Genomic DNA, 18,513 nt, shown 5'->3' with positions numbered 1-18,513 from the left:
CCCATCTTAGCTCATTATGAGCTGCAGAGAGAGATTGGGTGAGGGGATCAGGGCAGTGGTGAACACTTCCCTTGATGAAGGAGTGATGCCATCAGCCCTCAAGGAGGCAGTGATAAGACCACTCTTAAAGAAGCCTTCCTTGGAGCCCTAAGTTTTGAACAACTTTCGCCCAATCTCGAATCTGCCATTTTGGGGCAAGATAATTGAGTGGGTGGTGGCGATGCAGTTGAAGGCACACTTGGAAGAAGCAGATTATCTAGACCCATTTCAATCAGGCTTCAGGCCTGGGCATGGGGCAGAAATGGCCTTGGTTGCCTTGGTGGATGATATGAGGAGGGCTCTGGACAGGGGTGAATGCTCCCTCCTTGTTCTCCTCGACCTCTCAGCGGCTTTTGATACCGTTGACCATGGTATCCTCCTGGACCGCCTGGAGGGGTTGGGCATTGGAGACACCGTATTACGGTGGTTCTGGTCCTTCCTTTCCAGCAGGTACCAGAGGGTAGCACTGGGAGAGGAGGTTTCGGACCCGTGGCCGCTCACTTGTGGGGTGCCACAGGGTTCCATCCTCTCCCCAATGCTATTTAACATCTATGTGAAGCCGCTGGGGGCTATCATCAGGAGGTTTGGGGTGCGGTGCCATCAATATGCGGATGACACAGAGCTCTACCTCTCATTTATATCTTCACCAAGGTTGGCCATAGAATCCCTGTCCAAATGTCTGGAAACGGTGAGTGGTTGGATGGGGAGAAATAAGCTGAAACTGAACCCTGACAAGACCGAGGTGCTTTTGGTGGGAGACATGAGGAGGTTGGGGGATGTTGACCTGGTGTTGCATGGGGTATGGCTACCCTTGAAAGACCAGGTCCGCAGCCTGGGGTCATTGTAGACTCCCAGCTGTCCATGGAGGCTCAGGTGTCAGCTGTGAGCCGGACAGCGCTGTACCAACTCCATCTGATATGGCAGCTGCGCCCCTACCTTCCTGACCATCTGCTCCCATCGGTAGTACATGACCTGGTCACCTCTCATCTAGACTACTGTAATGCACTCTACGTGGGGTTACCCTTGAAGATGGTTCGGAAACTGCAGCCTGATTAAAGGCAGCTGCCGGTGTGATCACATCATTCCGGTGCTGAAGGAGTTGCACTGGCTACCAGTTGTTCTGCAGGCCAAATTCAAAGTGTTGGTTCTTCCTCTCTCTTCCCTTCCCCTGCCCCTCTGGGTTAAGATATGAATGAGCTGCGTGTGGAGATGGGTAGAACCTTTAAAACCCTATACCGGCCCAGCCTATCTCAAGGAGCGCCTCCAGCAACACCAGACAGGCTGCTCAACAAGATCAGCCTCAGATGGCCTTCTCTCTGTCCCATCAGCCAGGACAGCCAGGCTGGTGAGGACGAGGGAGGGGGCCTTTTCTGTGGTGGCCCCCACTCTGTGGAACTCCCTCCCTAGGGAACTGTACCATGCCCCCTCTTTAATGAGCTTCCGCCACGCATTGAAAACGTGGTTGTTCAGAAGGGTCAACAACTAAATTTGTTAGATTGGAAACCTTTTATAGAATTTGTACAAGAAATAGAGAAAAATGGTATCTACATATGTGGATTTTGAACGTTGAAATGGCTGATTTTTTCTGTTGCTGTTAAAATTATGAGAAAGGAGCTGATGTCTGTGAACTCGATGTATGATTTCCAATTAAGAGAAAAACTAGAGAATAATAATAATAATTTGTTGTGTAAGGACAGCCGAAGGTAGATATCTTACAATCTTAAGAGAGGTTTTAGTGTATGTGTGTTGTTGTTTCTGTTGCTTTCTGTTTTCCTTTAAAAATAAAAAAAGAGAAAACGTGGTTGTTCAGGCAGGCATTTGGGTGGGTCGGGGTATTTTTAGACGATGTTCTAATGGGCGATTTTACTGCTCTAAATTGTGCTGTTGTACATCGCCCAGAGCAGCCGGGTGACTTGCCAGATTGAGAAATTAAATGACTACAGAAATAAAGCCCGTTTTAAGCGTGGGCTTTGGGGCTGGCGTGGAGATGGCCGAGGTCTCGCAAATTGGGCCAACGGAGGCGCGCCCGCGCCCGCGCCGCCCCCGGCCCGCTCCGAGGACGCGCCCGCGGCAGGCGGCTCTTAGTCGCACCGGGAGAGGAAGCCACGTGGGCCCCGCGCAGGCCCCGCCGCAGCCCAGCCCGGCCCGGCGCGGCGCGGCGCGGGAGGCGGAGCAGGATGTTTCCGGCGCTGCGGCTGCTGCCGCGGGCGGGCGGCGCGGCGCTGCGCGGGGGGAGCCGCCTCGGCCCGGGGGCGGCGGCGCGGGGCGCACCGAGTAAGGAGGGCTCGGGGCGGGAGGGCCGTCCCGCGTGGCCCGGCGCGGCTTGGAGGGGCCTCCGCGTCCGCCCGCCCCGCTCCCGGCGCGCCGGCGCGAGCCCGGCCGGCCGCCGGGGCGCCCGCCGAAGAGCGCGTCTGCCGCACGGGAGCCGTGAGGGCGGCGGGGGCGCCGCCTCCAGGCCCCCGCAGGACGCGCCCCGAGGCGCCCCCGCTGCGCCGCGCGCGGCCTCCTCGCGGGCGTCGCGGAGGCGGGCAGCCGTGCCGGCCCCCAAAAGCTCCCCGGCGCCGAGCGGCGCTCCGCCTCCCCCGGGCCCCGGCGCGGCGGGCGGGCGGGCGGGCGGCCCGGCTCGAGAAGCGCGGCGGCGGAGCCCTGGGAGTCGCGGCGGGGAGCGCGCCGCCCCCCGGGCCTTGCGTCGCCGGGAAGAGCGGGCGCGTGACCTTCCTTCCCCGGGCACGCGCCGCCGCCGCTTCTCCGCCTGTCCCCGAGTTCCACTCTCCAAAAAGCACGCGCGCCCCACTCATTCCTCCCTCCGGCCTTGTTGGCATATCTGGCGCTAAGCCCCAATGAACGCAGTCGAACTTACTCTTGAGTAGACGTAAATGGGATTGCACCGGAAATCTACTCGACTATGCCCCTGGGTGGTGAAAAGTGGAGTGGCTGAAGTGCCCGAAGAAGCCACCTATTGTTATATACATATATATTAGACTCCTATAAAACTAGGTGGTGTACAGCCAATACAAAACAGACCACTACTTTAAGGTGCCGCAAGACTCTTCGTTTTTTTTGCCTCAACACGCCTACTCCCCTGGAAATGAAATCAGATAATCTTAAAAATGCAACTGTACGGAAGCCACCACAATACAGTCCAAAACACAGGGCAGGGTGCCTCTGTATGCCAGTTGCTGCGCAGCATGAGCAAGGGGGTGCTGTTGGACTTGCACTCTGCTTGTGGGCTTCTCTTTGACCTGATCCAAAATGGATCCAGTTTTTCTTATGTTCTTAGTAGTTCTCTGGACAAGAAGTTCTTGCCACTGCGTCAGTTTGTATCTGGTGTCACTAGCAGGAAAGCCAGCGCCTTATAACTGGCGGTACACAAGGGTTGGGTGCTGCAGAATAGCTAAAGTTCTGGTTTTCAGAAGTTGGTCTGCTCTTGCTCCAGCCTAAAGTGAAGGTTGGTGGGACTCGTAAGGCTGCAGTCCTATACCCACTTAATTGGGAGTAACCCCCATTGAGCTCAATTGAACTTATTTCTGAGTCAACATGTATAGCATTGTGCTTTAAAATACCCTTCCTCCCACCTTTCTTAAGTACCCTAACAGCCTATGCTATTATAACAGCTTTGGGGGTGGAAGCAACTTGTGCCATCTATGTTCCTTCCTTCCTCATACATCACATAGCAGTGGGGCAGAAAATAGGAAGCTTGTTCGAAAGTGAGCCATTTAATTTACTTACAAGTTTCTCAAGAGTGACAGGGCTGCGTAATATCTCCAAATGTCAAGACAGAGAAGTGATGTGGAAATGGCATTCTGTTTCCTAATTACTTCTCAGGAGGAAAATGCTCCATGTTGCATCATTGTGTTACATTGAAATGGTCCTGGGCATATTGTAATGCTGCTACTTTTTTGTGTTCAGGTAAGATCCCTCTCCTTGAAACAGCCAGGGGCTACACCAGGGCTGTCCGGGAAAAGAGGCAAGGTTTGTGTTCTAAACTGATCTGAAGTTGCATTCTGTGCTTGCTGTTGTATGCAGTTGGGCAAATGACCACCATCTGAAGTGTTTGGGGCCAAGGTGTTGAGGGCACTCCATGACTGTCCTGGAGATCATGGGGTTTGAGCCTTAGTCTCTGATCCATTTTGATGAGGAAATAAAAGCTGATTGGCAATGTCATTGACCCTTCCCCGCACACGCACGCACATGCACTTACTACATGTTCTTTTGGCCCAGGGAATTGGCAAGCCAACTTCATCATGATGTCCGAGCCACTAAACCTTTCTCAGCTGGAATCCCTGTCTACACCTTCCCCCCCACCCGATACTCCTTAACTGTTCAGAGAGTTTCCAAGAGCTGTTTTTGCATTCTCTCCAGAAACCATCTCGTGGGTTTCCACAGGCATCTAGCTGGCTGCTGTTAGAGACAGTACGCTCAACTAAAGCAATCTACCAAGACCGCTGTTGTGTTCTCATCAGCCTTTTTTTTTTTTTTTTGGCAGAAGTCCCCAGCCATTTGGATGACCTACCTCCTACAATGCTGAAGAACTGTTATGCCAAGGTCCCAGGTGTAGACAAGTAAGGTTTGCAGGGACATGGGGAAGGAGTGTGAATTGCAACAAAGGCACTTGATGGAGGAAACAGCAAAGTTAATCAGTGCTTATGCAACATTGGGCTGCCCCAGCTCCTCCAGCTGCCAAATGGTAGAATGGGGAGAAGAAAGGGGTCCCAAGATGCAACCACCAAGGCCTCATTTTATTGCCTAGGCTCCTCAGATAATGGAGGGAGCCCATTAAAATATCCTCCTTTTCTATATTCTGTGACAAAACAACGCTGTCACGACTAAATTTCATTCCCTTGATCTTAAGATCTCTTGAGGCTGTTCCCAAAGTATTAGTGGGAAGGGAAGGGAAGAAAGGGTTACCCAAACTCCCTGAGAGGTAGGCAGGGGCAACACAATTACCTGTAGGCTGCCACAACACCTTACATCCACCTAAGCCAGGGACTGTCAGAACTTTTAGGACACACTTGGGGCACAGAATAAGGGCTCAAGCCAACATCCTTTATTTCAAGCCCCAAGCCAAAAATTCTAAACAGTATCAAGACCAAACAGAAGGCTCTGAATGTAGTGCTGGGCCTTTACTTGGAACAAAGCACACACAAACTCTGAAATAGAGGTGAAGTTTATTTACAGTAAGGAAGAGGGAAAATGGGATAAGAAGGTGTATAGATCTCAAAGAACACAGGAAAACCAGAGAGAGAATGCTGCAGGCAAAAATAAATGAATACCTAAGCCTCTCCCATACTTTACCTATGTAAGGGTCTTTGAGTAGGACAGGGCCCAAATCAGAATCCAAAAGCTCACCAGCTGGAAAGCCAGTTAGCACAGGCAGACGAAGACTGAAGAGCAAATAGCAACAGTAGTCCCCTGGCTTTATACCCCACCCCGGCCCTTGACAAAAGTGAGGTGAGCCACCTTAGTCAATCATTGGTGGGCTGGATAACTTGTTCAGAGACAAGCTTCCTTAACTAGTCACTGACAGGCTGAATAACTTCTTCAGCTTTTGGGGGCGGGGGAGTGAAAGGCTCTCACTACAGCCCAGCTGACATCGTTCAGTCTGATTTGGCAAGAGCTCAACTCAGGCCTTGGTGAGCCTGGAGACTAAACTATATATATGATAATACACGCAGGTGGTTTTAACTAGTGCACACATGAAATGGAGCTGTATTCCAAGCAGCTAAATCTTAGCAAGAAAATGGATTCCTTGACACTTTGGGCCCTGTCAGAAGCACTTTCACCCCCTTCCACACACCCTGTCCTTGCACTCTCTGACTCTCCAGCTGCCGAATTTGCTGCTGCCCTACACCCCCCCCCCCACGCTCCCAGCCCTACGATGGTTGTGTAGAAGGATCTAGTTGGAGAACCAGGGAGACAGATTCTGGTGCCTGGTGTCTTCCTGATCTGCCTCCCTTTCTCTCCTGGAATTCTTCCCAGGAGAGTTGATGGCAGATCGCCTGGGGGGTGGGGTGGGGTGGGGTGGGGAGTCCAGCTGAGGCAGGCCTTAAGGTCTTCTTTGCCTGCCTCACTCTCCTGGAATAATGTAATTCCCTTGATCTTAAGATCTCTTGAAACTGCTCCCAGAATTTTAAGCTGTTCAGAGGATGGAAGCCAAGTAATCCAGGGACTCTATGCTTTCCTGCAGGGTGGACGATGTTGTAAGAAGGATGCTGTCTCTGGAAATGGCAAGCCAGGTCAGTTCTTTTCTACATGGACAATTTGGGATTTGGGGCAAACCTTTCAAAATCATTCATTCCCTGCTTTACCAGTTTTACAGTGGCTTAAAAGCCGTAAAAGCACACTGCCTGTACTGTAGGCAAGCAGGTGAGCTGTTAGCATTGTACATAATCCTGCCTCTGCCCTGAATGATCTGATTCCACATAGTGACCCAGTTCGCACGATCAGACAAGCTATCGTGGCTTAAGTAAGTGGCTTGTTTTAATCCCTGGCATGTGCTGGGCACCATTTCCATAATTACCTTCCCAGGTGCAGCTTGTGGTGTCATCTGAACCTGGTGGCATGGCTTGTTTGAGGGGGAGACAACCCTCAAATAACTGAGGGAATGTTGTAGGGTTATTTGAGGGTTGTTTCCCCCTCAAACAAGCCATGCCCGGGCAAATAATTAGGGAAATGCTGCCCGGCACACGCCAGGGAGGAAAACAAGCCACTCTGGCTTATTGAATTGTGCAGACAGGCCCGTGGGGCTGTTCGCACAATACAACACCCCATTGTGGGTTATTCAACCCACAGTGAGGCTACGGTGCATGCAACCGCCACTCAGGGATTGTCATGTTATGCGAACCCGGTGAACATGCATTATGCAAGAGTTAACCAGTGGTCTGTTTTAGGGTTGTTTAGCCTTTGCATAACCCGCGCTTACTGGGTTCACATGACATGACAACCCCTGAGTGGGGGTTGTACAGGCAACCTGGCACCCGTGGGCACCGCAGCTTATCTTGGGATAAATAACTCACGACAAGCTGCAGTGTGTCGTCACAACCCTGTCATTGGAATGAACTCTCCAGTTGTCAGTTGCTCTCAGGTGTCGCTTTTGTCTTCCCCTTGTGCACACAGAAGGAGAAAGTGAAAATAAAGAGAGAGCAACTGGCAGACAAAGTCCGGAGTACCCCAAATGATACTGGCTCTTTTGAGGTTCAAGGTAAGCAGGAATGTCCCCGGAGAAAAGCTCCCCCCCCCCCCCCCCGGACCTCCTTTGGGCTGGGCGGGAAGGTGTCTGGCGAACAGCACAGTGTTGAGGAGCCATGTATGGATCCTCGAGGTGTTAACTTTCAGGTCAGTGCTTGCAGACACTGAGGGAGTAGCGTAAGTCCCAAAGAAACCAGAGCAAGGACTTTTAAAGAGTACTCTAATCCCCGCCTCTTATGTGCCCTTCGGGATCTCGTAAGGCAGACCATGCCATCTGTGTCAACCTGGTGTGCGGCTGCTTTAAAAAAAAAGGCAAACACCATGTTAGGCATAAATAGGAAAGGAATTGAGAATAAAACCGCCAATATCATACTGCCTCGATACAAATCTATGGTGCAACCACACTTGGAATACTGTGTGCAGTTCTGGTCACCATACCTAAAAAAAAGATACTGTAGAGCTGGAAGAAGTGCAGCCCACCAGGACCCTTCACAGAGGGGTCCTGGTGGGTTGGAGGCACTGCACACTAGTATGGGGTCAACATCTTTCTCCTTCATCCGCTGCTGTATGAAACCAGGTTCCATGCTTTTCACCACCCCGCCAGGTTGCTGGGAGGGGAGGCGGGGTCACATGTGCCAAAGCTGGGAGCCACCAAACAGTCGGGGGTTCGGGGAGAAGGGGGCATGGCCATTGGGGGAATCCTGGGGGGCCAGATTAGACCTCCGACAGGCCTTGATTTAAAGCATGTTTGCCCCACACTTCAGCCTTATATAAGATCATTAACAAGACAGTCCTTGCTTGCAGACTTGCAGTCTAAAGGGCATGAGACAAAAGGACTAAGGAGGGGAGAGGAAAGCAAGCAAACCCACATGCCAATTCTTAAGGTTACATCGTATTCGCGGTTTGGGTGTACTTCTAGACTCTGCCCTGAACCTGGATGCCCTGGTTTCGGCAGTGGCCAGGAGAGCGTTTGCACAGCTGAGGCTCGTGCTTCAACTGTGTCTGTTCTTAAGAGACATCTGACCTGGCCATGGTCATGCGTGCCTTGGTTACATCCTCTTTGGACTACTGTAATGCGCTCTACATGGGGCTGCCTTTGAAAACTGTTCAGAAACTTCAGCTGGTCTAGAATGTTGTGGCCAGACTGTTGACCGGGGCCAGTTACAGGGAGCATGTGACTCCCTTGTTACAACAGCTTCACTGGCTACTGACCTGTTTCTAGGAGGAATTCAGAGTGCTGATTATAATCTATAAAGCCCCATAGGGCTTGGGACCAGGCTACCTGAGAGATACCATCTCCCATACGACCCTGCCTGGTCCTTATTCTCTTATGGAGAGGCCCTTCTTTCAAGATCACCCACATCAAAGGGCCTTTTCAGTGGCCGCTCCCAGGCTGTGGAACTCCCTCCCAAGGGAGGCTAGGTTCACTCCCTCACTGCTATCCTTCCAATGGCAGACAAAGACTGAAGGATTTTGGCCTGTAAGTGGGTCTGTGTGTTGGATGCTGTTTTTATTCTGTAGTTATGTTTTATTGTATTTTAATGTGTTGTATTGTTTTAATCTATTTTAAATTGTTTTTGTAAGCCACCTTGAGTGCCAGTTTTTTGGTAGAAAAGCAGGGTATAAATCAGATAGATAGATAGATAGATAGATAGATAGATAGATAGATAGATAGATAACTTACAATGATTTGCTGGAGTGGAAAAATTCAGGGAGGAGTCAAATGGAGCGGGTCTCTCAGCAGAGCTGATGGAGTGGCCCTGGTTCCCATCTCTTCTTACACGCTATTCCTAAACAGTTCATACTGTCTCTTCCAAGCAGCGCAGGGAAAAGCACAAACTGCCTTTAGCTGTGCAAACCCTAGAGTGGTAGGAGCACATCCTGCAGCAAACTGAACACTCACAAAGGAGTGTTTTTGGCTGCTTGCTGGCCATGTCTATCCACAGTGTTTAAAGTAGGAGTAGGACAATGCACCGTTGGAAGTGCCCCTGTGTTTCTGGCCTTTCTGCAGCAACTTTTTTTTTTTGTAGTTGCATACTTGACGGCCAAGATCCGCACACTCCAGGAGCATCTGCATCTACATCCAAAGGTAATTTTCTCTGAAGCGAATGGTTTATGCTTTATGTTCCATTTTATTGCATGAAGCACTATAAATGCGTTATCCAAAGTCAGTAGTTGTTTTTTTTTAAAGCAGCATATACTAAATGGATGATGAGCAGATAATTTCTCAGACTGAAACTACTGTTTAGTGCTGGCTGCTACAGAGTTTGTTCCTATTTAAAGCGATGACAGTATTTCTTCTAAAACTGGATCTTGCACAATACTGATGAACATTAAAATTGCTTAATTTTGGCAAATGAAGGTAGCTGTGCTAGTCCATGAAAAAGAAATCCAGTCCATGTTTGGGCAATATTGAGACAGATCAAAATGCCACAAGAGAATGGAAGCTTTTGAGTTCTCCAGAACTCTTCATCGGGCTAGAAGATACAATAAGCATAGAATGGGGGAAGAAACTGAAAAGTTCCAAAATGTGCCTGATGTTGTTGCAATGAGGACAACCGCTTAGACCCAGGCTAGCAGCGGTGCCTCGGAGTGGGATGGAAGGAGGCTGGGGCGGCCAGAGGAAACGGTGTGGGGTGGCCACTCTGGTCTCCTCTTCACCCCTGGGAACACCCCCTTTTCCCCATCTCCGCACTCCATTTTCCGAGTGTGGAGAGGTAGCCAGTGCAGTTCTCTCGGTACTGGTTTTTGGGGGGGAGGCAGGGAGCGCAGTTTCCGGTCTCCAAGCTCAGAGCCAATAAACCAAGCTGTCCTATGCCCTCCCCCCCACATGCTGTCTGGTGGGCTTAGGATTGCTCTCTTCATTAAGGTTTTGCAATGTGTGAATGCAATTAAATTCAGTAAGTTGCTTAATAGCCAGACCATTGAATAATTAAGAGAATGTTAATCAGAGGGCAGCCCTGTGTTTTGCCATAACTGCAGTTAACAGGCTGCTACTTCTCCAGGACAAGACTAACAAGGGCCGTATGCTGATGGCCGAGGACCGACGGAGGATGCTCCTGAAGTACCTGCGCAAGAGTCGCTACGATGCCTTTGAGAACACCTGCAGGCAGCTGGGCATTGAGTATGTGCCTCCCCCACAGTATCGCCGGAGAGCCACGAGGCGCTGGATTGCCAAGAAGGCCTTGTGCATCAGGGTATGCCGCCTGGGTGCTGGGAGGTGCTGCGTGGATGTAATGGAGAACTTTGCTTCGGGCTGTGGTGCTTTGTGCTCTTGTGCAAAAAGCTCTAGTCAGGGAAATAGGGCTGTTTGAAGAACATCTTGTGTAGCGTTGGGAAGGCTTTGCTAGTAGCATGCAAGACGGCAGCTTTTCCTACAGGGAAAGCCTCTCCCGAAACAGTGACCCCCCATTTTCCAGTGATGACAAAACTACTTCTGCCCATCAGCACTTGTGACTAGGGATGTGAAAATCCTGAAACTCACCTCGCCAGGGTTCTTAGAGTTCCGCCTCGGAGCTTGGTCCGACTCGTGTCTGTATCAGACGGTGAGCTGCTTTTCTGTCTGAGTGTACTTGCATTCTTGAGTATATATTTGGCTGCGCATTCAGAAGAGCTCAATCTTCTCCCCTTGATTAAAGCATCTTTGTACACACTTTTAAAAAAGTATGCCATTTTTCATGTGTATTTTTCTAACATATGCATTTTTCGAATGCATTTTTTCCCCATGAACAGCATTTCAAACTCAGGAATGTACGAGGTTTGACTGCAGAGTCAGTTCGCAAAGTGCAAACGGGTAAATTCTAGTCATAAGCAAACTGAATTTCTCATACATCCCTAATTGTGACATCCTGCTGCTGTTCACACAACACGCTAACCCACACTCAGTGGTTGAGTGTGAATTGTTTTGAGCCATGGGTTGCTTGTTGAACCGTGGGTTATTGTGTTGTCTGAACGGAGCCAGGCTGGCTTGTTAACCATGCAGTATAGCTTATTTTCTTGAACAAGCCACCTTGAGAACCCATGGTTTGTTGTTGGGTTGTTCAGGCCATACTGCATGGTTGAGCCACCCTAGCTGCGTTCAGAGAGCACAATAACCCACCCTGCGGAGAACACGCTGCGTTCAGACAACGTATTAACCCATGGTTCAACAAACAACACACAGTTCAAAATGATCTTTCACGCTTAAGATTTGTATTGGTGTAATCCCAATTCAGTTTATTATCACTACATTTCTGACCTGTGACAATCACAGCTGAAGATTAAAATTGAACAGACATAGAAGAAAACATTAATTAGGAAGATGCTCGGAGTCAAGATAGTAACTTTCTTGCAGTGGAGGAATATCCTTGGATGGGTTGCTCCTCCCACTCGCTCCGGTAGGCAGGAATAGGCCAGTCAGGCTGAAGTGCGCCCTCATATGGGAGAGCAGTCTCCTGCCAGTGGCACCGCTAGGGCTGAGCCTTGGGGCTTAGCAGGCCAGGGGGCCCTAAAGAGCAGCATGGGATGAGAGCATCAGCACAGCAGACGCAAACTCTGTTTTATTCCTGTAGGCATGATGGTGCTAGGATTTAAGTCTGTTAAAAACTGCTCATGCTCAACTTGTGTTTTTGAATCAGGGTTAGCAATCATTCTAACTTACCAGGAATGTAGAAGTAGCTGTGAAGCATGGAATGGTGGTTGTGGGGGGAAGAAAAAATGTCAGTTGTGTGCTTCACAGTTGAAGTAATACCCAGGGGCCATTCCACAAGACCATGAAGCCTGGGGCCTAAAATTGTCTCCTTCCTGTTTCATTCCTGCCTGGCTCCAATACAGGACTTTGGAGACACCGGGCTGAGCCTTTTCCTTTTGCTTACTCTTTTTTTGTTTTTCTCTATGACACTCAGTCAAAATAGGAAAGTCATTTCTTTTGGTGATGGGGAGCATTGATGAATGTGACTGATGGGGGTGGGGAGTAGAAAGCAATGCTGGTGTTCTGTCTTACAGCAGTATTGCTTGGTGAAATTGCTGGACTAGTCGTGCGCGCACACACACGCCTCTTGAAGGAGCTTCTATTTTTTTAAACATAGCAGCTAGGGCTGAGCTTCGAAGTGGCCAGCCTGGGCAGCAAAGAGAACCAGAAGAGCCATGGCAGCACATGCTCCTGTGTTGTTTTTCAGATGGAAAGGAAACATCATGAGTCCCCATGGCCATCTATTATGGCAGCCTTGATGCTGGAGCAATGGCAGTGTGGGAAAGAGTGGCCATCTCGGGCCTGGGAAATGGGGTGGGCCTATGCTTGCGCTGCTAAATGTTCCATTTGTTGCTTTCCCATCTCTTTTCCATTAACTCTTTAGGTCTTCCAAGAGGTGCAGAAGCTAAAAGCCCCGGAGAGACTGAGACAGAGGCGAGAGTGGCAAGAGAGAGCTAAAGCCGCAAAAGAGCAGGCGCTGCAGCATGAAGGGACCCCAGTATAAGCAGAACCTGCCCTGTGTTGTGTGGGTGGAGTTCATTTTGTCCAACAGATGCTGAAGATAATAGCCAATAAATTCTTCAACCATCAGCATCCCCTCTGTCTGTGTGGGTGTGTCTGTGTGCACGTGTCTGTGTGCACATATGGTCCCTATCTTGTATACACTTCAGAGGCCACTGGGTCAGTTTAGTAACTCTTGTAAAGTTCCGTTTGATAAGCCATAAACTAGACCCTGAAAGGCCATTTCACCACTAAGGAACCTACTTTTCCAAACCAACTTCAGCAGGCCTTCCAGTACTCTGCCCCCCTCCCTGCCATTTCCACATTGCTCAAAGACATGTGGTCCAACCAGTACGATACCACAAGGAACTGGAGGCAGACTTCTTCTTTGTGAAACAGCTTTTAGAGACTGTTGCAACCATCATTCTACTTCTTGTAAGACAGTGTCAACTGCCATTGGGATTTCTGAGCTGCCAGTGGTTTCAGCCCTAGCTATGTCCCAGCCAGTGACTTGCCAGCCAGTTAGCACAGTCTCACCTGTCACCCTGTCCTCAGAAGGCAGCTGGAGCACTGGGAGGTACGACTGTTTTTCAGACTGCCCCATGTGTAAGTAGACGCCTGGCTAAATTTTCCCTTTGGGGAGCACCTGTACGTGTGCAGGGGCTGGTGGAAACAGTCTCTGGTGGGGCCTTCAAACTGACTCCCCTCCTGAGTGCACATTCTTGAGGTTTGTCCATTGATCCCCACGTTGCTTCCAGGCCAATATTCTTAAAGTTAAGCAGCTGTTGAAATGTACAGCTGTAGTCCCCCTTGTTCAGGCCTATTAAATTTTACTGCAAGAGGATTTATGTGCAGAATTGCACATTTAGGCTTTTTGTGAAGAGAAGCAAAGCAGTAGGGTTGTCTTGGGTCAGAATGCTGTCAAAAGTCTGGGAGGATTCTTTAGGCAGTTGCTAAGACGGGAAAGCTGTTTTGTTATCAAACGACAAGATAGAAACAGTTCTTTTATGCCCAGAGCCTTACCTTCGTCTTTGAACAGCTGAGCACCCACCCCGCACAACTGCTTTTGAATGCTGTCTGTTTCAACAGTGGTTTGCCTTGTGGCGTGGAGATGGAAGCTGCCCAAGAAACCCCAGGCCAAAGGCTCCTTACATGTGCAGAACTAGCTGTGCGGGCCTTTGGATCCCAGGCAGCGCGTAGGTTCTGGGGTGGCCATCTTTATGTGGCTTTGCTTTCTGTGTGCAGGAGTGGGAGGTGTACCTTTCCGAGGCGTATATCTCACATAAAAATTTGTTGGATATTATTTTAAAATCAAAAGAGTTACAGCTTTCTGTTTTCTTCCACTTTCATAATCATTTTTAAAGGGTAAATAGTCTGCATTTAATTTTTAAGAGACAGCACTGGGGATATGTTTGTGAACAAATGTGAGTACACGTGCATAAACACACAGCTGCCCTCCTGTTACTTTAACCATGATGGATTTGTCCAAGGGACGGACAGTTAGTATGGATGATATTTTAGGACCCTGTCAGCAACCTACCTCTTAAATTATTTCCAGAGGGGTAGCTATGTTACTTTGTTGCAGCAAAACCAGCCGTCTTGTGGCACTCTGTTTTACCTACTACTTCCTCCAGCTGTGTCTGGTCATGTGTGTGTTTTGTTTGCCAGGCTGTGTTGGACTTTGCTGCCCATCAGTTCTGAGCTGCTATGTGTCACGCAAATACGGAGAGCACTGCTTCCTTGGGATGGTGCCTGGCGGAATGACAGCATTACGGACTCACATGCGGCTCTCCTATGGCATTCCGGTAACATGCTAATATTTCACGCTTTGTGGTGCTCTGTGCTCTATTCCCCCAGTGGATGTGATCGTACTCTGAGTGGCAAGATTCAAGATAATGAAAGAGACAGATGAGATGTGTATCAAACTATTCCTACACACCTCTTCAAATGTTCCAAGCCCTATACAACAGCGATGGGCAGTTGCCGAGCTAAACAGTCTCCTACAGAGTGCTGCTTGCCAGCCTTCGCTGTTCCCTCGATCTCTGAGCTACCTGAAATGATTTGGGTGGGTAGCAGAGAAAAGGCGGCATCCAAATAAGAGGTGGAAACACATTCCTGTTTACGTTCCCCCTCTCTTCTCCCCCTCCCTTCCATAAACCATTTCAGAGTTTGGAGAGGAATGACAGTGGCTACACTTACCAGTTGGCTGTGATCTATTCCCACCCCTCCCCTCCACATGCAAGCATGTATACTCCTGTTGGCAAGACTTGTTGCAGATGAAGCCCGTATACTCTTGTTGGCAATACATACCTCATTCAAATCTATAACAATCCTGTGAAGCAACTTGTCAGTGTTATCACAATGTTATCTCTAGTAAAGTTGAATACAAACTACAGAGAAGAATTTGCTCAAGTCTTGGAACTGGCTTCCATTATAAAATGGAGCAGATAGGATTTCTCTTGATTTTGCAGGTAACAGTGGATTACAGGATGCGTGCTTTGTTTCAACAGAGCAGTTGTCTTTCAGGCCCCCCTCCCCCAAGCTGTGATCAGAATGATTGGAAGCCCTTGAACTTGGAGGCTTACAATCATCCTGTGCAGGGCAGCAGGAGTGGTGGAGGCCTCCCACTCTGCGTTTCTCACTAGACGGGCTTTTTGGCCCATCTAGCTGGGACGCTGTGGAGGGGGAGGGAAGGAGGCTGGAGAGACCTCAAGATAGCTTGTATTCTGACCTCCAGTCTCCTACCCTCCCCACCCACCGAACATTTCTGACCTCGGAGAGCAGCCAGCACGGTTCTTTCCATGCCGGCTGTGAGGGGGTGGGTGCAGGGATCTCCAACTGTCCCTTTTGAGGTAGGAGCGCTGTCTTCCCTCTGAGGGGGAATTTTGAATAATCCTATGGCCCTTCAGACACTGTCTAGGGGCCATAGGATTGCTCCCTCCATGGCAGAAATTAGACATGGAGGGTGATTTTGATTTTCTCCTGCCACCTAAAAAGCATTGTCACCTGTTCTCTAGCTTTTATTTTACTGAGCAGTTCCAACTTCCACTGCATAGCGTGGGAAGGTTGGTTCAATGTTTACCTGACAGTTAATCCTAGTTTCCTACAAGTGCATTTGAAGGATGTGCTTTTGGATTATATCCCAGCAACTAGCCTGGGGTGTTCTGGTGTCCCGCCCCCCAAACCCCTGTAGTTAAACTCTAAAGTACTTCCAACTTGGTACTGTTCATACAAATACTTCAGTACAGATTAAAATAATGGTTTTCCTCTCTGCTTTTCCCACAGGCAAAGGAGGAAAAGTAGTGACTATCCCAGAAAGGGATAAGGGACTAAGGAGCCTTTGAAAATGGCATCCTGCTAAACTCTATCCACCTAAGAGCACCAAAGCAGTTAATGTTCTTCCTGAACCAATTTTCAGGTATTCTAGGGGAACCAGAGTAAATGTGCTGGATGTTCCAACAGTAATTTCAGCCCCAAATTCTTTAGTACTATTTTTAATTTGAGGCCACCTTTAAAGGCACAAAAGCCCTCCCAAGGTGTCTGACATGATAAAATCCCAGACAATAAAATCCCAGGCAAACGGGGAAATCAACAAACACCAGCAATAAAACATCCAATCCAGACTGTACTAAAAGCTAAATTGCAGTTAAAAACAAGAGTGCAATAAAATGTGCCCAGAGAGAGGCCAGAGAAAATAAGGGGTTTCCTAAAAATCGCAGCGATGGAGCCTGAGAGACCCCAGATGGCAAGCCCTTCCAGAGGTATGGGGCCACTGTGTAAAGCCTTCCTCTCATGTACTTTGCCCACTTAAGTACCCACAAAAGTGATCAAGGAAGGAGGATCTCTGTTGCTGATCTTAAAAGTGCAGGCAGGCTGATATGGATGAAGACCGTTCTTTGCGTAATTTGATTCCAAACCATTTAAGGCTTTAAAGGTCAAAATGAGCACTTTAAATTGGGCTTGGAAACACTCTGGTAATCAGTGCAACTGGTGCAGTACTGATGTCATATTATTTGGCTGCTTCATCCCCACCAACATTTGCATAGCCATATTCTGCCAAATCACTATTAAGTGCAAGCCCTATAGGAATAGTGACTTGTCCAGCAGTATATGGCTACTGTGAACATACCCGCAGAAATTCAAGTACTGTAGCAACCCAAGTTCAGACTCCTGTTCTTTGGGTAGCTATGGGCAAGTTGCTATTTCTCAAGGTAGCCTAATTCATACCACTCCAAACTTCGTGGAAGAAGGCAATACAAATCTTAACAAATGTATTGGATATGGGCTTTTTCACATTTTGAGTCACCCATCACCTTTCTCCCAAGCATCTGATTTTCACGTTATGAATATTCCAATATATAGTGCTTTAGAGTATTCAAAGTGTTATACATACATTTTCTTGTGCTCTTTATAATAGCCCTACAAGGTAAATCAGTATTATTTCTATGGCAGAGAGGGAGACTTGGCTATGGTGAACTGAGATTCAAACCAGGGGAATTCCTGTTTCATATCAGTGTTTCAGACACTGTTCTACATACATTGGGCTAATTGAGTTTGCTGACCTCTCGTTATATCTCTAAACACATGCTTGTGTAATGTTCTAGGCCTGAACGCGAGCAAACAGCAAACATGAATTCCAGACTTGAGGATGCTGTGTCTCACTAATCTTTTTGGTTTGAATAATGCAGGGCACAGTCTGTAGTGATGCACTGTCAATGTGTCTTTGTGGCTGGTGCGAGTTATGCCGCATGGCTCGTGAAGTGCACACCCGTTCTCGGAGTTAAAAAGCAAACAAAGGTACAAATGGAAGGTGTTGCGGGGGGGGGGGGGGAATCAACATTTGGAGAGGCCAGCACTACTTGCACAAGGACAGAAACTTCCAACTGGGGTCTGAGGACCTCTAAACATACCTGTCATGTGTCTAAAGGGCATTTTGACGCCACTTCTAGTTGTCTAGTGCTGCAGTAGGAAATCACACTGTCGTACTACTGATAGTTGTTTAAATTGTAACGCTTGGGACCTTTTTGGCTTTAGGAAAAAAGATAACCAAGCAGGACATGACAGAGGTTTATAACATCTCTGGTGTGGAGGAAGTGGCTAGTTTTTCCCTTTCACGCTGGCATTCAGGCTTATGTAGTGGCACTGACAGGAAATCCAGGCCAAACGATAGAGGGCTTCTTCACACCGTGCATAATTAGCTTCTGGAATTCGGAAGCCAACGGCCTGAGTGGCGATAAAGGAGGCAATCAGACACTCACACAGAGGTGAGGCCTGTCAGCTCTGGACCATGGCAGCGGCGGGGCGCCTCCGCGTCCCAGGCCCTCGCCGCCGGGGGCCCAGCAGCAGCAGCGGGATCCAATTAATGAATGCAGCTCCTACGCTAAACGCCCCCCAGAAGCTTCTGGCGGGCCGCCGAGCTCTGCCCGTTCTCGAGGCAGAATCTTTGCAGAAGGGGCCGCAGAGCCGCCTGGCAGGGCGCGGCCGCCCGCCTGAGCCCGAGCCCTTCGCGGGGGGCGGCGGGGCGGGGCGCTCCCCCTCGGCCCGTGGCCCCGGCGAGGGGCTCGCGAGCGCTTCGCGCACGAAGCCGAGGCGCGGCCCTCCGCCGGGGGCGCCCGACCCCTCGCGGAGGGCGGCTCCGTTCTAACCGCCCCCCATCTCTTTCAGGGTCGCTGCGCAAGACCCGGGCGACGCCGCGCCTGCGCCGCAACGCCTCTCCGGGAAGCCCAGCCTCGCCCCGACGCTGCGCCGGGGGCGGAGCCCCGAGAGGCCCCGCCTTCGGAAATAAAGAGCTTGGTCCGCCAGCAAGCGGCCTTCTGATTGGCTGCTCCTCTCAGTGT

The 18,513-nt window shown here is 49.6% G+C and overlaps 2 protein-coding genes across 3 annotated transcripts; both read left to right on the top strand.

The window, feature by feature from the left end:
- Positions 1-2,186: 2,186 nt before the first annotated feature.
- MRPS15 (mitochondrial ribosomal protein S15) lies at positions 2,187-12,782 on the top strand. Its single transcript, XM_084816219.1, has 8 exons — positions 2,187-2,313; positions 3,949-4,011; positions 4,526-4,601; positions 6,227-6,275; positions 7,156-7,240; positions 9,258-9,316; positions 10,233-10,424; positions 12,561-12,782. Exons 1-8 carry the CDS (start codon positions 2,217-2,219, stop codon positions 12,678-12,680), a joined length of 741 nt encoding a protein of 246 aa, XP_084672345.1. The 5' UTR covers positions 2,187-2,216; the 3' UTR covers positions 12,681-12,782.
- Positions 12,783-13,093: 311 nt separating this feature from the next.
- Positions 13,094-18,424, top strand: LOC146338240 (cornifelin homolog A-like). 2 transcript variants are annotated; one of them, XM_084816220.1, is made up of 4 exons: positions 13,094-13,282; positions 14,345-14,481; positions 17,365-17,473; positions 18,341-18,424. In XM_084816220.1, exons 1-3 carry the CDS (start codon positions 13,171-13,173, stop codon positions 17,458-17,460), a joined length of 345 nt encoding a protein of 114 aa, XP_084672346.1. In that variant the 5' UTR covers positions 13,094-13,170; the 3' UTR covers positions 17,461-17,473; positions 18,341-18,424. The 2 variants fall into 2 exon arrangements, with proteins under 2 accessions (XP_084672346.1, XP_084672347.1); XM_084816221.1 differs by lacking the exons at positions 17,365-17,473; positions 18,341-18,424 and adding an exon at positions 15,962-16,075.
- Positions 18,425-18,513: the final 89 nt, after the last annotated feature.

Source organism: Heloderma suspectum, chromosome 10, assembly GCF_057233095.1.
Source record: "Heloderma suspectum isolate Gila_16-S chromosome 10, 16-S_ref, whole genome shotgun sequence".
Lineage (NCBI taxonomy): Eukaryota > Metazoa > Chordata > Lepidosauria > Squamata > Helodermatidae > Heloderma > Heloderma suspectum.
The sequence above is the reverse complement of the archived record's forward strand: the minus strand, read 5'-3'. Positions and strand labels throughout refer to the sequence as shown.

Bases quoted from the DNA above. Each gene is read 5' to 3' on its own strand.
- MRPS15 (XM_084816219.1), top strand. From the start codon at position 2,217: ATGTTTCCGGCGCTGCGGCTGCTGCCGCGGGCGGGCGGCGCGGCGCTG. The intron at 2,314-3,948 runs GTAAGGAGGGCT...TTTTGTGTTCAG, and splicing joins GGCGGCGCGGGGCGCACCGA to GTAAGATCCCTCTCCTTGAA. The intron at 6,276-7,155 runs GTCAGTTCTTTT...TTGTGCACACAG, and splicing joins CTCTGGAAATGGCAAGCCAG to AAGGAGAAAGTGAAAATAAA.
- LOC146338240 (XM_084816220.1), top strand. From the start codon at position 13,171: ATGTCCCAGCCAGTGACTTGCCAGCCAGTTAGCACAGTCTCACCTGTC. The intron at 13,283-14,344 runs GTAAGTAGACGC...TTTGTTTGCCAG, and splicing joins TTTTTCAGACTGCCCCATGT to GCTGTGTTGGACTTTGCTGC. The intron at 14,482-17,364 runs GTAACATGCTAA...TGAATAATGCAG, and splicing joins GGCTCTCCTATGGCATTCCG to GGCACAGTCTGTAGTGATGC.